Source organism: Equus caballus, chromosome 13 (genome assembly GCF_041296265.1).
Source record: "Equus caballus isolate H_3958 breed thoroughbred chromosome 13, TB-T2T, whole genome shotgun sequence".
In the NCBI taxonomy this organism is placed as follows: domain Eukaryota; kingdom Metazoa; phylum Chordata; class Mammalia; order Perissodactyla; family Equidae; genus Equus; species Equus caballus.
Window position 1 is genome coordinate 869,370 of NC_091696.1, and position 14,902 is coordinate 884,271.

General features: G+C 52.0%; 1 protein-coding gene and 1 long non-coding RNA gene across 7 annotated transcripts; one reads left to right on the plus strand and one right to left on the minus strand.

Annotated features, from left to right (window-relative positions):
* Positions 1 to 677: 677 nt before the first annotated feature.
* Positions 678 to 11,375, minus strand: ZFAND2A (zinc finger AN1-type containing 2A). 6 transcript variants are annotated; one of them, XR_011424441.1, is made up of 7 exons: positions 10,054 to 10,521; positions 9,351 to 9,447; positions 8,787 to 8,881; positions 7,013 to 7,141; positions 3,272 to 3,502; positions 2,399 to 2,482; positions 678 to 2,070 (listed from the first exon to the last, which is right to left on the minus strand). XR_011424441.1 is itself a non-coding variant. In XM_003362685.5 (7 exons), the coding sequence occupies exons 2-7, from the start codon at positions 9,403 to 9,405 to the stop codon at positions 2,052 to 2,054; spliced, it is 534 nt and encodes a 177-aa protein (XP_003362733.2). In that variant the 5' UTR covers positions 9,406 to 9,447; positions 11,100 to 11,375; the 3' UTR covers positions 678 to 2,051. The 6 variants fall into 6 exon arrangements, 5 of the variants coding, with proteins under 5 accessions (XP_003362733.2, XP_023510859.2, XP_070087458.1 ...); XM_003362685.5 differs by lacking the exon at positions 10,054 to 10,521 and adding an exon at positions 11,100 to 11,375 and having other exon boundaries at positions 3,351 to 3,502; XM_023655091.2 differs by lacking the exon at positions 10,054 to 10,521 and adding an exon at positions 11,100 to 11,375 and having other exon boundaries at positions 2,228 to 2,482; positions 3,351 to 3,502.
* On the plus strand, positions 10,624 to 14,624 carry LOC138917048 (uncharacterized). The gene is made up of 2 exons (XR_011424442.1): positions 10,624 to 11,517; positions 14,517 to 14,624. It is a non-coding gene; the product is annotated as an uncharacterized lncRNA (long non-coding RNA).
* Positions 14,625 to 14,902: the final 278 nt, after the last annotated feature.

Consider the following 14,902-nt stretch of genomic DNA (forward strand, 5'->3'; position numbering starts at 1 on the left):
CAACTTTGTTTATTAAAGATGTGCCAATTTAAAGGAAGGTGACACCATGTTTTCATGAGATTAGGAAAAAACTAAACCAATAAAACAGTTGACGAGGGTGTGGGGAAACTGACGGAGAGGGAGCTGGGATGACTCTTCGGACGGCAACTCGAACCTTCCATCAAATTTTAGAACACACGTCCCCTTCAGCACCCAACACTCCTAGGAAAGGGCTCTCACGCCTCCCCAGCCGATGGCAGAACCTCCGGGAGGCTGTGAGCCCTGCGGTGCTGCTGTGGAGACGCTCTCGGGGGAGGCCGAGGGAAGCGGGGAGGGAGGCAGGGAGGTGCGCCAGGACCTCGGCCTCTGTGAACGACAGTGAGCACGACTCAGTCCTGCAGTGTGAGGAGGAGCAAGCAGACTTCTGCTTCCCCAACCTTTCACGCCCTCTTGGGCTGTCTGAAGGTCCATTAACACAGTGTTTACTGGAAAATGCTAAGTGCTTCACGCCTCTCAGAAAGCTCTTAAGTACAGCACTTACACATTCCAATCACGTCTGGAGGAGGAACAAATGTGGGTGTTTGTGTCCTTTAGTTTAGGATGATCAGGAACAGCGCTATCTAACAAAAACCTAATGCAAGCCATCTACCTATTTTTAAAATTCCTAGCAGCCGGTTAAAAAACAAAACAAAAACAGGTAAAATTAACTTTAATGTTTTATTTAATCCATCATATCCAAAATAGTATCATTTCAAAACGTAAACAATATTTTTAACAATCAAATATTTTACTTTTTTCTTGGTATTGTCTTCAAAGTCCAGTGTGTTTCAGATTCTCAATCTGGACACTAAATTTTCACTACGAAGACCTGATCTGTATTTAAGTTCATAAAATTTACAGATGAAAACATAGATTCACATACCCAAGTTCCTAACACACTTAAAAGTTTTGTAGTAACTGAATCAAGTTAATAGCTTTTAAACCTAAATAAATTAAACTAAAAATTCGGCTCCACAGTTGCACTGACCACATTTCACGTGCTCGGTAACACACACGGCTACAGACTGCTGTACTGGACAGCAGAGGTGCAGAAAAAACGGTTTGTCCAGGCGTGGTCCCCAGGCCAGCGGCATCAGCATCACCTGGGAACCTGCAGGAAGTGCGGACTCTCAGGGTCCAGCCCACACCCACCGACTGAGAACCTATGGGTGGACCCAGTGCCGTTCTGACGAGCCCTCGGGGGCTTCTGGCACACGCAGGAGCGTGACAACCACTGTCCACAACAAAGACCACTCAGGAAGACACAGCGTAGAAATAGCTTTGACCACCTATTTGCAGAATGGAAACTGAATACAAGCCCCCAACCCCATTATATTTTGAGGCTGCGAAACCAGAAAAAAACAGTAATCGCTTGGGTTTCTGTTAATCCAGGCGCAATGGGACGGCTGGAATGGACAGCTGGATGACCAGTGGGCTAAGATCGATGGCGTTCTGTCTCACCCCGTCTCCTAAGACCCACAGTCCCTGGGGAGGAGAGCTCTGTCCACAGGCACCGAGGCCGTCATGCTTGGAGGGTCAGAGTCCTGCGTGGAGTCAACATAGTCACAGGGCTGTTCTCTGGGATCGTAGTGGTGGGCTGGGGGCCACCTCTGGACAAGGACCCTTAACAAGGTAGGCCTCGGTCCTACCCCCTTTCTGGGCTCAGACGGCCAATCACTACAGAAGCCACATGATGAAGACAGTGCCATCAGCTATTTAAGTGACGGAAGCTTCTGGAAGACCAGGTCCCCCCGCCTGAGCCCAGGACAGAGCCGCCCTCCGATCTGGCACACTCAGTCCTTTGTCCTTTAAGTCACTTTATTTAATTTCGGGGGAGGGAGGCTGTCACAGTAGCGTTGCCTCCCTTAGAGCAGTAGTAACCTTCCGGTTGTCGGAATTGGTGCATTTTATTGGAAAAGTTTCATAAAGTTGCAGACTATTTGCCGTGAGAAGTGTGAAAGTGCCACAGCAGCAGAGTCATCCACAAAGTTAAAACCAGACACAAAAATAAGCCAACGCGTCAGTTTGAACAGTCATCTCTTTACTTTCCACCTGAAAGAGAACAAAAGAACGGCTTACTTTTTGGACCTGTTTGGATTAACTAGAAGTGGTTAATCACATAAAAGATCTCGGCCAAACACGGCATTTCAGAAGCAGCTATAGAACGTGGCGCTGGAAGCCACTGCGTGGGGTGCCCTGCGCTCGTGACCTGGGCATGGAGGGAGCCGCAGGGCAGGTCCCGCATCGCCCCTCGGGGTTCAGCTGCACAGCAGTGGAGCACGTCAGGGACAAACTGCACGACTCTTCAGCGTCACCCCGGACGACGAGCTGCCACACCGGACACAAACAGGACAACCATGCACGCCACGCGGACTGGTACCTCAATCGCTGGGCGAGCCAGCTGGAAGACAGGGCGTGTAAAGCGGCCGACGGCTTGGACCCAGAGGCTCCCGCAGCGGAACACCTACACGGAAAGGTGAGGTCAGCATCCATCCAACCCCTTCATTCACTTATCGAGAAAGCCACATACGTGGTGACACAGGGAACCCTCAGCCTGGTTCCGGGGACAGACAACACGAGACACAATCAGGTGGAACTGAAAAGGAACTTCTGCTTCCATTGTTCTTCAACTGCAGGTTGAGGCAGACATTTCCACTAACCCGAGGAAGGCACTTCTGGTCAATAACTCAGTCAGTGGGCTGAACTGTGTCCCCACAAAGAGAGACTGACATCCTAAACACCCGGTCCTCAGAATGCGACTTTATTTGGAAGTAGGGTCATTGCAGATATGATCACAGTTAAGATGAGCTCACAGTGGAGCAGGGTGGGCCCCTAATTCAATGACTGGTGTCCTTATATGAGGGGACATGTGGACACAGACACACAGGGAGGAGCCATGTGAAGGGCACAGATCGGGGTGAGGTGTCTGCAAGCCCAGGAACGCCGAGGACTGACACCAACCCCCAGCAGCAAGGGGGGAGCCTGGGGTGGACGCCCTCAGAACCTCCAGGAGGACCCGGCCCGGCGACACCTCGATCTGGGACTTCAGCCTCCAAAACTGCGAGACAACGAATGTCTCATTTAAGCCACGCCATCTGCGGTACTTTGCTATGGCGGTCACAGGAAACAATGCAACTAAAATGCAACTTTAATTTAGAATCCAAGCTTAATTTCGATTATATTTGTCAAAACTCCTACAGCAAATATTTAACATCAACGACTGACTATGGAACAAAGTTCAAAGATGTCCTGCCTGCTGGGGGCTGAAGCTGGCTCTGCTTATGTCACTGCACAGCTGAAGCCCAGCACGCCGGGCCCAAGACTCTTCTCACCCAGCCGCAGTGATGGGACGGCTCCCCCGTGTGCAGCTGTGGTCCAGAGGATGTCTATGCTGGATACAGAAATTGCCATGACACTGGTCGCAGGCCACCCGCAGCATCTCTTTCCTCCTGCATCCCTCCTTTGAGCAGCGGTACGTAAAAATCTGAGAAAGCAACAGGTGCTTCAGTGTTTCAACCACATCAATAAGCATTTATCTAACAAGCTCCCAACAAGACAATTAACATTTAAACTCGAAACAGCTCTGAGCTGCACTGAACGAAGATGTCAAGGTTTCATTCAAACATCTTACTGCCAAAGAGAGGAATACTAATCAAGTAGACAGAAAAGTTTTGACGTGATAAATACAAATGCAGCTAAGTTGGGGATTCACGTGAGATGACTGGAGGCGTTCTCAAGGAAAAAACAAAACCCAGGGGAGTGGGGACTGGGGACATGGCAGGGAAGGAGGCCAAGCCTGTGGCATTATGCACAGTCCCACAGATGGCAGCTAGCACCAGGGGCTCTGGGGACAGGGTTGTCCCCATCAGGAACAAGGGAGCTGAAATATGTGTCTATAAACCCTCTATCCATTACTGATTGAGGGTTTTTCTTTGGGGGGGGGGATGGTGGTGATAGAAATTCCCAGGCACTCTGGACTCTGTGCAGGTAATGTCAGCGAAGAGGGAGGGCAGGCAGCCCTCAGGCAAGGACAGGAGGCATGGGCTGCTTCTAGCCACCTGTAGGGAGCAGCGGCAAAGCACGCGAGATCAAAGGAGGGCACACCCTGGGGGCCGGGCAGCAGACTTAGGTGGTAGATCTGTTGAGTCAAGAATAAGGGGAGCCTTCTACATTCAGGAGGAGCTCTGATCTTGTAGAAGGCAGGGAGGTTTCACAAGAACTTCCAGCGGGCTTGGAGGGCAGAGCATCCAGCGTACAGAGGGAGCAGGAAGGGCTGGAGCAACAGACACAGGGCTCTGTGCGCCGGGCTGAGGAAGACAGAGTTCACTCTCCCGTCTGAGGCTGACACAGAGAGCAAGAGTTAGCAGGCCTTACATTCATTTAGTGGAATTGTAACTGTTATGTATTTAATGTAACATATTAAGATGGCTGATACCTACAGGCCAGAATCCATGACTAGAAACTGTGTGTGACTGAGGGGCCGGCCCTGTGGCCGAGTGGTCAACTTTGTGCGCTTGGCTTTGGGTTCGCCAGTTCAGATCCTGCGTGCAGACCTACAAACTGCTCATCAAGCCATGCTGTGGCGGCATCCTACGCGGAGCAACTAGAATGACTTGCAACTAGGATACACAACCATGCACTGGGGCTTTGGGGAGGGAAAAAAAGAGGAAGATTGGCAACAGATGTCAGCTCAGGGGCAATCTTCCTCTCCCCTCCTCAAAAAAAAGAAACTGATGGAGGCCCAGGCCCTGGAGTGGAGCTCCTTCCAAGCCCGTGTGTGTGCTCCGGAGAGCAACAGGGCAGCAAAGAGGGAGCGGCGCATCTCAAAAGGCAGCCGGCCTTGGAAAACGGCCTGCTGGAACCTGCAGGGCCTTCAGGAGGGGCGCTGCAGAGCGCCGACCACACCCGGGCGGGGGCCCTGGGGAAGGCCCGAGCAGCTCTCAAATCTGCAGTCCGAGAGGAGAGAAGCGTCTGCTGTGTGTCAGCTACTGAAGGCAAAGTTCTCCTTGAGTCTCCTCGCACTCCTGGTTAAGGATGGAGAACTAGACACACACACTGGCTCTGACTCCTCCTGAAAAACTATAAAAACGACAAAAAAGAGACTTCCTTAAACGGATGAACCTACCAGAGCAAAAACAGTCACAACATTTCAGGGAAAAAAGCGCACGGTGAGGAGTAAGGGACTTGCAGGTGAGAAGGCCAATTACAAGCAGGCAGGGAGGCCACAAACAGGTTTTCTCCTGTTTATGAAACAAAACCCCCAGAGGCTCAGAAGCTGGTAGTAGCAGAAGCTCAGGGTGACGTGGGACCACAGCAGGAGGAACAACCGCAGATCTGTGTAACAGACCCAAGACCGCTCCCCAGCGCCAGCAGAGACTCATGCTCTGCGGAGGCTCAGAGAGGCTGCTGGCTTGGGAGTGCAGCAGGGGGTGGCGGACCCCGAGAAACATGGAAGAAGCCTCAGAGGACAGCGCAGAGCCCTGCTCCACGGGGAGACCTCATGCTTTCTCCACTTGGCTCCAGGGTTCTGGAAGCCTGGAGTGTACCCTCCAGACAGAGGAAGGGAACAACTTTTCTGGGGAATCTGATCAGCTTAAGATCTGAAGTCACAGGCCCCTGGGGTTTCCTGAGGAAATGGCCAGGACAGACGATCCACAGCAAAGGCCAGAGCCCAGTGGGCAAACGAGCAGTCAGCTGCAGACCAGGCATGTGAGGAGGACACTTCCTGTGACACAGGAAAAACCACCCAGATGCAGATTATAGAAAAGAAACTTAAGAGGAAAAAAGGAGACCCGTCCAGAAGGTCTAGCACCCAAGCAGGGGAGTCCAGAGAAAATCGAAGAATCCAAGACGAGGGTCCAGACGGAAGCCCTGGCGTCTCCAGTTCAGAAGGGTCCACTGTGTGCCCAGCACGACAGATAAAGATGGGCCTACACAGAACATTCAGGGTGAAGCTGCCAAACTCTGGGCCGAGGAGGAGAGCCTCCATACTGCCAGGAGGAAGCCTGGCCCACAGAGGACCAAGGCACAGCGGCCTGGGATTCTCTAACCCAACAGCCAAAACAAGAAAACGAAGCCCGCCTGCCAACACCTGGGGAGAACCCAAAGAGAGAACGCCATCCCCAAGCAGCTGATCAAGCAGAAGTGGAGAAGGCAGACTGCGAGAAGCATGCTCCCAATTTGTCTCCCACGCTCCTCCGAGGCAGCAGGTGCAGGGAATAAACCAAGAGGGAAAGACACAGACACAGGGAAGCAGGACCCACTGTTGGGAGGCACAGGAAACGAGGGTCCATCGCAAGAGAAACGCCAAGGGCATCTCTTGGCCAGGTCCTCAGGTCAGAGGCCTGGAACCCCCAGCCAGAAGCACACTCCAAGCCTGCTGGGAGGGTGGAGGACGGGGAGAGCACGTGCAACGTCGGGGGAGACAGCAGCTCAGTGCTCAGCTCACACTGCGGGGAAACAGCTAACCCCCCACCTGAAGGGTGCGCAGAACACCCCCAGGTGTAACAGCTTCTCTTGGAGAGAAGCAGACGCCCACACAGACACAACTGGCTGAAGGTGGCAAGCGGCTGCCGTGGGAGCAGGGGCCTGCTGTTTTCCTAATGTGCTTTACTCCAAACACACACGCGTGTAACTTTAACAAAATCACCAATGCCACCAAAGCAAGAGCGCCAGATGCTTGACTTGACGCTTCCCCAGGAGCAGCTCAGGAGAAAGTGCACACTAACAGAACGAGTCTAGAAAACCACATTAACTCTCCATCTTGGAGAAGGTGTGAAGTTCCTGCAAAGAAAGCAAATCCTAAAGTAGACCCTAACAATGTGTTTACGGGGCTGTAAACACCCGTGCCATTCCCAAAACGGGAAGACGCTGATGCTTCAGTGCGGTGACATTTTGCACACGAACCATGAGGGCTAATTGCATCGCTAGGTCACCAGCCTTTCCCCCTAAGGACATCCCAACGCTCCCAGAGCTGACACAGCCACGTCCTTACCTTCTCTCTCCTCCCAGGGTGAGATTTACAATCTCGATCGATGTGCTCACCAACCACCACATCTGGGATCTCTCCCTTTTTGATCGGGATTGGGTTGTTACAAAGTGGACATACTGGGACCTGAACGTCCTAAAAATAATGGATATAAAATGATATTCCAGATTCAGACAAAACTCGCAAAAGGAAAGGTCCAATGGTACAGCGCATTCAAAAGCAAGCCGAGTGCAAACACGCAGGAAAAGAAGGTGTTGTTAGTACAATGGATTAACGGTAAGGCATCCCCAGAGCTGGAGGATAAAGTAGCTGTAAGTGGAATCTAGTAGAATTTAAACAGACGGACTATTGATCAATGGCAGAAATGACCCTAAGACAGTCTGTCACAGGCAGCCAAGGAAGGAAGCTGGTGACATCAATCCGATGGTCTCAGGACAGCAGGGCTGCTCGTCCAGCACCGTCCAGGTGAGAAGAGAACCTGCCCAAACGCCTCCAGAGTGGAGGTGAGCACACCAGCCATAAAGCTCCTCCAGCGCCCAACGGCCCACATCTCCTGATGCTTCTGTGGCTCCCACATGATCCACACACGGGAGACACTCAGCAGCTGATGCGGGAGCACACAGCTGGGTGGAGCTCGCAGGTACCTGATCACGGGCCAAGCTCACCTGGGGCTCTGGAGGGAGGCAACAGAGCCCCCAGCAGCTGAAAGCCCAGCGCAGTTAAAAAACCTGTGGGCCAGCGAGGAGCTGAGGAAACCTAGCTCAGGGAGGAAACTGAGGAGACAACCGACACCCAGCAGGTGACAAGTAATCAGAGCATTATGGGGGCCTACTGTCTGTGGGCTGGGCTGCAGGAGTCACCCAGGGGCACTCCCTCAGGTGGCAAGTCTGCCAAATTAGGAAACAAAGCACTACCAATGATCTCCAGCCAGACTGTCCCTATCTAGGGACAAGGGAGGGTCAAGTCAACAAATAAACTGGGTAGTGTGACCTGGTCATCAGTGTCTGGTACGCGAGTCACCCTCCCCCCACCCCATGATGACACAGGAAACACTGGAGGGTCAGGGCCTGGCCACCACTGATCGAAGTTTGTAACGCTTCTAACTGCCCTCATGGTGAAGCAGCAGAGTGCTGGCACGAAGCGGTCACTAAAATAATCTCTGTGCCACCCCAAAACAAAGTGGACACAGGCTTGGAACCATGTGAAAAGTCACTAACAACAGTGTCAAACCTGTGGACTTATGCAAGTCAGTTTCTTGAAGTCATCTTCCAGTTTCCTTCATGCACCATTTGAACCACTTACACTTGATGTCGAGGCTGCAGTTACCCACGTAAGTGAGCGTTTTTAACACCTCCCAGATTAGACTCCACGTCAAGCATTAAACCATTTCTCACACCCCACGAAGACACAGCTGTGTTTCCCTTGGTGTAATGGATCAAAGGAGCCAAGCATGTGACACGTAAAGTAAGCTTCGGAGGTCTGGATACAACAATTTGACTCCCCCAGTCCCTGAAAGCACAACCTGCTGCGTTAAGAGCTGTGCTATCCAGCACTTCCTGCGACGGTGGAAATGCCCCGTAATGGCACCATCCACTACAGAAGCCACTGGCCACATGTGGTCAGTGAACACCTGAAATGCCGCTATGTGACTGAGAAACTAGATTTTAAATTCTGTTTAATTTTAATTATTAGCTACATGTGGCTAGCATCTACTATTACGGACAGCACCGCTTTAGAGAGCAAAGAATAAGAACCTTGTGAATAAAGTATGATCAATTACCTTCTTGAATGCATAGGGACATTTATGCGCAGTATAGGTAAAATGATCTTTACAGAAATCCTGTTTACATGCGTCACATTTTAACGGAAGAAAATCTAAAAAAGAGAAAAAACAGTAACATGTTTTAAAAACTAGAACAAAAGAATTATAGAGCATATTAAACAGGCATTTACCTACACTAAGTTCTTTATGCCATCAAATACATCCTCGAGTTATCACAGGAGAGACAAATTGGGGGTCATGAAATTGACATGAATTCCACCTGCTACATTGAAGAATCTAATAAAGCTATCTTTTCAAAAGAGATCCCACCTGGCGGTATCACAAGCATTCAAGCAACACGCTGGTATCCACTCGGCCTGGCAGCCAGCCTCCTCTCAGGCCTTATAGATACTAAGCGATAATGCTGAACAGAACCACACCTCAGGCCAGTTCCCCACACTGGAAAACCAGAAAAGCCAAAACCCAGAGAACAGGAGCTAATTCAGATAACCGCCAGTTCTCCCCCACAAAACATGGAAAAACATACCCATTTCCTAGGAATATGCTCTTAAAAGTGCTTACCTAGCTGATTGCAAGTTTTTTCTGAACAATGCTTCCCCAAATCAGGGAACTCCATTGTGAGAAAGCGTCCAAGCCAGACAGTGGAGCGAAGTGTCCCCTACAAGAATGAGAACAATTAGGAGGAAGGAAATGCTGCCCAGGCCCAGTCACCAGGATTTGTAACTTACAGCTAAAAGGGTAAACCAATGTGCTCTGCAGGCAGCACTAACTGCCCAAGTCACCCCGGGCCCCGTGGGGGACTAAAATGTCACAAATTCTTGTCTTTCAGCAAAGGGGAAAACAGAAGTTTGGGCACAAGCACCAGCTCACATTCAGAACCAACCCCATTACCAGACGGATTGTTTTTCAGTCCTTTTAGTTCCTACTTTATGAAGCTCACCCCGAACTCAAGTTTTCATTAAACCATATTTGACTCATACTGACAGAGGCGTCCCAGATTAATTTTACACAGCTGCCAGTGAAAGTCACAGCCTCGGTGACACTTAAGGCACAATCTCATCAACTGAATACACTTGTTGACACAAACAAAACTCTGTTACCAGGCGCTAAATCACATCAGTGGACGACACTACCCCAAAGAGACTCAACTCTGTCCCTCGCCGCTCCCTGTAACTCCCTTAGGCATTGAGTCTTACTTAGAACTTATCCTTTAATGACAGTTAACCTGGAGTTGGTGAGACAGAGGAGCAAGGTGTTAACTCACCCTGGAAAATAGGCAGACAACCGAGGAAGGTAGTGCACTTGGGAGAAAACTGAAGTCCACAGCACACGCCACAACGTCCGTGGCACACCCCCCCCCCGCCCCCGCCATGTACCCACCGAGCCTCTCCAAACTCTTGTCCCTCCCAGAATTCAAGTCCCAAGGGCCTTTTCCAGACCTTCCCAACAGCTCTCTCCACTCCTGGGAGCGTCTCCTATGCTGTCCTCTAAGCCTGGGAGACTCTGGCCACACAAGTGTCACTTCCTCAAAAGGGCCTTTCCTAACAGCTCGCACGCCTCGCCTAAATCACAAATCCTCTGCTCTTAAAGGTCCCTGTCATTCCCTTCCTGGCACCCACCCACCGGGCTTCCAATCTCAGCTTCGTTCTTTACTCCCAACTCCAAAGGCGCAGGGACCACGTCGAGTTTGCCCATCGCTGCACCAGAAGGGCCTAGCAAGCGTGCGACACCCAAAGGGTGTTCCGAGATCTCTAGTTCAAGAACTGACGCGAATCCGACGTCAATCCCGACGAGGTCTTGCTCCCAATACCACAGCAGCAGAGTGAGAGCCGCTGACTGGGAGTCTTTCTGCTGGGGCATTAACGCCCTAGCCGTCCATCCAAGCCGGGGCACGCGTGCCTGGCAAGGTTTACGACCGTGGCCCTACACACCCCGTGGCCGGCCCCAGCCCTGGACCCCGGGCAGGTTCCCCAGGCATGGTCCCAGCCCTGGACCCGTATGCAGACCCCGGGCAAGACCCCTGGGCCCCGGCCCTGGACCCTGGGCAAGTTCCTCCGGCTTGACCCCAGTCCTAGACCCCAGGCAGTCTCCCCCGTCTTGACCCCGGCCCCCCGGCAGGCTCCCGCGGCTTGGCCCTGGCCTCCAGACAGGTTTCCCTGGGCAGGCGCCCCCGGCTTGGCCCCGGCAGGCGCCCCCGGTTTGGCCCTGGTCCTGACCCTGGCCCTCCGGCAGGGTCTCCCGGCTCGGCCCCAGCCCTAGTCCTGGCCCTGGACCCCCGGCAGGCTCTCCCGGCTCGGCCCCGGCCCGTACCTGGCTCGCGTCGGAGGCCGGGCAGCCTCGGAGGCGAGCAGAAGGTGGCGGAGTCGGAGAGCAGGCTCTCCCTTTCCGTGGTCAGCCCCACGGCACACGGCCGAAAGGACGAGGAAGCCGGGATCCGAGCGGCAGCCGAGACCTGTCCGAGCCCCCGGGAGCAGCATCTCGCCGCTCCCAGCTCCCCGCCATTTATTCACAGCCGTGGCCAGCGTGTTCCCGGCGCGCCCCGACGACGTCACCGCCGAGCTGGCCAATACCGCCCCGCCGAGGCCCGGCTTCCTGGGCGCGCCCCGATAGCGTCACCGCCAGGCCGGCCAATCAAGCCCCGCCGCGGCGCCCGTGGGCCCGCCCACTCCTCGCCCCTCCGCCTCTCTTCTCGAACAGTCCGGCCGCTTCTCGAAGCCGCCGAGTCACGGTGAGGCTGCTCTGCGCAGGCGCACTGGGCCGGCCGCACGCGCGGGAAAGCTGCGTCACGGCGGAAGAGGCCGCGCGCGGGGGCCCCACGGCGGGTGCAGGGGCCGCGGGCTCGGGAGGGCGAGGAGGAGCGGGGGCGGCCTGGGTCCGCGTCCACCCGTTCCCGCGCCCGGGGAGGTCCAGGCAGGCGGGGCGCCGGCTTCCCAGAGCGTCTGCCCCAGAAAGGACATGTTTGCAGGGCCCGCGGCCTTGACAGACACGTGGCAGGAATGGCGCCAAGAGGACTTGGATGTCGGCGCCTCCCCGATGCCCCGATGTTACCGTGTCCCCTTATTTGCGCCATCGCGCCCTCCCCCGTGAATACGTGAAAAGCACTAGGATAGTGGGGTGTAGCGGGAGGCCGATCAGGGTCAAACCAACTCTGCCTGACCCTGTTTTTCCAAAGGGCTGGACTGGCCTGCCTTGTCCATCCGCTTTAAACGCTTAGGATGTCCCCAAGACTGGAATGGTACCCTAAAGATGGGGACGTAGCTCCCACCCCTATCTGCGTTTCTTTAAGGATAGGCGGTACTTCCTGGAAACTGAGGATTAGTTACCCACCTGCTGTGCACACCTTGTGACCCCTGACCTGCTGACCACAGGCGTGCCATGCCAGCTAAGCATCTCCTGACAGTAGTAAAAGAGATGCTGCTGTCACAGGTGAGGGATGCTCTTTGTTCCAAGCTGGTGTATAAGCACTGTGTGCACCCCACTTCTTGGGTGTGCTTCCTTCCTTGGGGAACAAAGCTCCAGGCTATAATCTTCAGACCTGGCTCTTAATACATGCCCTTCAAATTTTGATTTATAGATTGCTTAAGGATTATTTGCATCGACACCCGTATGCAAATAGGTACACAGTTGATTCTTGGTGTTGGAGTTCATTCTGTTTTATAAAGTCTGTCAACGAAAATAATCCATAACTAATCTATAAATGAAAATTTGGGTGAGTTTATTCTGAGCTGAAATCTGAGGACCATGGCCCGGGGCCTTTCTTCCCAAAGGAAGAAAGGGCACCAAATAAGTGAGGTATACAGAGTGGTTATATACCCCCAAACAGGACATTTCACATATGGTTGAAATGTCCCTCCCGCAATAGTCACAAGATTGCCCTGTCGGCACAGCACTTGATGGACACAGCAGGTAGTGGGTCTGCTATCTTGGTGGGCGTAGCAGGAGGCAAGTCTATTGTCTTCAGCTGGGCGGTCACAGGTGAGTGCAGCAACCAGTTTCTAGCCTAAGGAAAGATGCTTAATCCTTAAGGAGATGCCAACGTTGGGAGGGGGAGGGAAGTTGCATCTTTATCTCAAGGGCCTTTGCTCTCACCATAGGAAATCTCTAAAGCAGATATACAATGCATGCTCAACAGCCTCGGTCAGGCCCTTTTGTAAAGACAAGGTCAGGCCGAATTAGGTTTACACAAAATGGCTTCCTCATATACTCCAATATATCCTATTACTTGCCATTTTTATTTGTCAGGTCCCAGGGGATGCTGAGTTACCAAATGCTGAAATACAGGGCTGGGTTCCCCAGAGCCTCTGGTCGCAGCATTTTCATCAAGCAATCACTTGACCTTATTTTGTCCTTGACCTTATTTTACGTGTTTTTCTGTTTAAAGACAGGTTATTTAATATGCATTTGTTGGCCTTAAAAATGGCAGTTATTTTACCAGCAGAACTAGTTTTATTTGGGAGCCAGCCCTGATGGCTTACTGGTTAAAGTTCAGCGCGCACCACTTTGGCGGCCCAGGTTTACTTGCTGCTCCCGGAACTACACCACCTGTCAGTTGCCATGCTCTGGTGGCAGCAGGTCACATAAATTAGAATGACCTACAACTAGAATATACAACCATGCACTCGGGCTTTGGGGAGAAGAAAGAAAAGAAGAAATCATCCAAGAAGATGGGTTTGTTGGAGAACAACAAAAACTTGAAATTTGAGACACATTCTATGGCAAATTGAAGTGTAATCTGGAGAACAAAGGAGAGGACTGCTCTTTTATGGGGGGGAGGGGCGGTTGGGAGGGGCTGTTATAAACTAAGAGTCCATTGGAGGAAGCTGGAGTGCCAAGTGTGGTGGCTTGTCATTGGCAGAGTTGTGACAGTCTCTCATTAGCTGGGGCTGTTGCCGGGCAAGGAGAAAGCCCTCCTGCTGAGACAGTGGAGAAGGCTGCTTCCTGTTGGATCTGCAAGTGAGGTGGAGTGGTAGAGCTGAGAGCTCCCTCTTCTGGGCCCCCACTCCATTTTAAATGAGTATTGTTGATTCCTTAACAGTGAACTCACGGCCAACAGCGCTGTAACTCATGCCTCCATTCAGCTTATCTGACACGAGTGTTTTCTCCACACGCTACATCACGGTCTTCTTGTACTTAGGAAACTAGACGGCACTTGAGCACCAGCTTGGGGGACCATTGTAAACAGCAAACTCACCGACAGACAGCGCAAAAATGCGGAAGCCATGGCACTAAATCGGCCGAGAAAACAACAGTTGTTTACAGTATCAGAGCCGAAACAAGAAGGCAGGTGTCGTCTTGTTCAATCTCAGCTGGAAATGTGTTCATCAGGCAACTCAGGTTTTCAACCACTGTGCACATGTCTGCAAATAACTGTGGAAGCACCGAACGTATTGACTTTGGAGTTGAAAATAAATTTTAGCAAGCAGGCAAATTCACAAACATGGAACCCACAAATAATGAGGATCGACTGTGTGTGTATTTCTACATGTAGATACCCATTTTCCTTAGTCTTTTTCTGAACCGTTGGCGAGCATGCTGTAGACATGATGCCCTGTCACCCCCTAAATACTCCAGTGTGTATTTCCCCAAAGCACACATTCCTACATAACCACTCTCCAGCCATCCACATGAGGAAATCGGTTTTGAAACAACGTTAAGGTCCCATTGGGCAGACCCCATTTCAACTTTCCCAACTGTGTCAACAATGCCTCTTTTTCCTTTCTGCTCCAGGATCCCATCCACCGTCAGACTTTCAGTCTCCTTCAAGTTGGAACAGATCCTTGGTGGTTCCTGTCCCTGATGGTTTTTTATTAAAGATCACGGAGTTTTCATACATAACGATGACTCTCAGGGTCCACTGTTGTTTCCTCAGGACCAGACTCGGGTCACGTTTTCTTGGTAGGAATGCCGCAGAAATGGTGCTGTGCTCATTCGGGGCACAGAATTGCAATCCATCCTACCATGGGTAATATTAATTTGGGGTGATGGGGTGGAATATTAATCTTGATGACCTAGTCATATTGTTGTCTGTTAGGTTTCCCCATTTTTTCATTTGTAAATTGATTAGTGTTGTGTGGGGAGATCTTCTGTGATTCCACCGTTATCTTATTCTTCAC

What these genes read in the sequence shown, in the direction of transcription:
- ZFAND2A (XM_070231356.1), bottom strand. Translation starts at nt 10,161, where the DNA reads ATGGCGGGGGCGGGGGGGGGGTGTGCCACGGACGTTGTGGCGTGTGCT. An exon ending in TTGTCTGCCTATTTTCCAGG is followed by an intron (nt 9,448 to 10,053) that starts GTGAGTTAACAC and finishes TCATTCTTGTAG; the next exon opens with GGGACACTTCGCTCCACTGT. An exon ending in GTCCCTATGCATTCAAGAAG is followed by an intron (nt 7,142 to 8,786) that starts GTAATTGATCAT and finishes CATTATTTTTAG; the next exon opens with GACGTTCAGGTCCCAGTATG.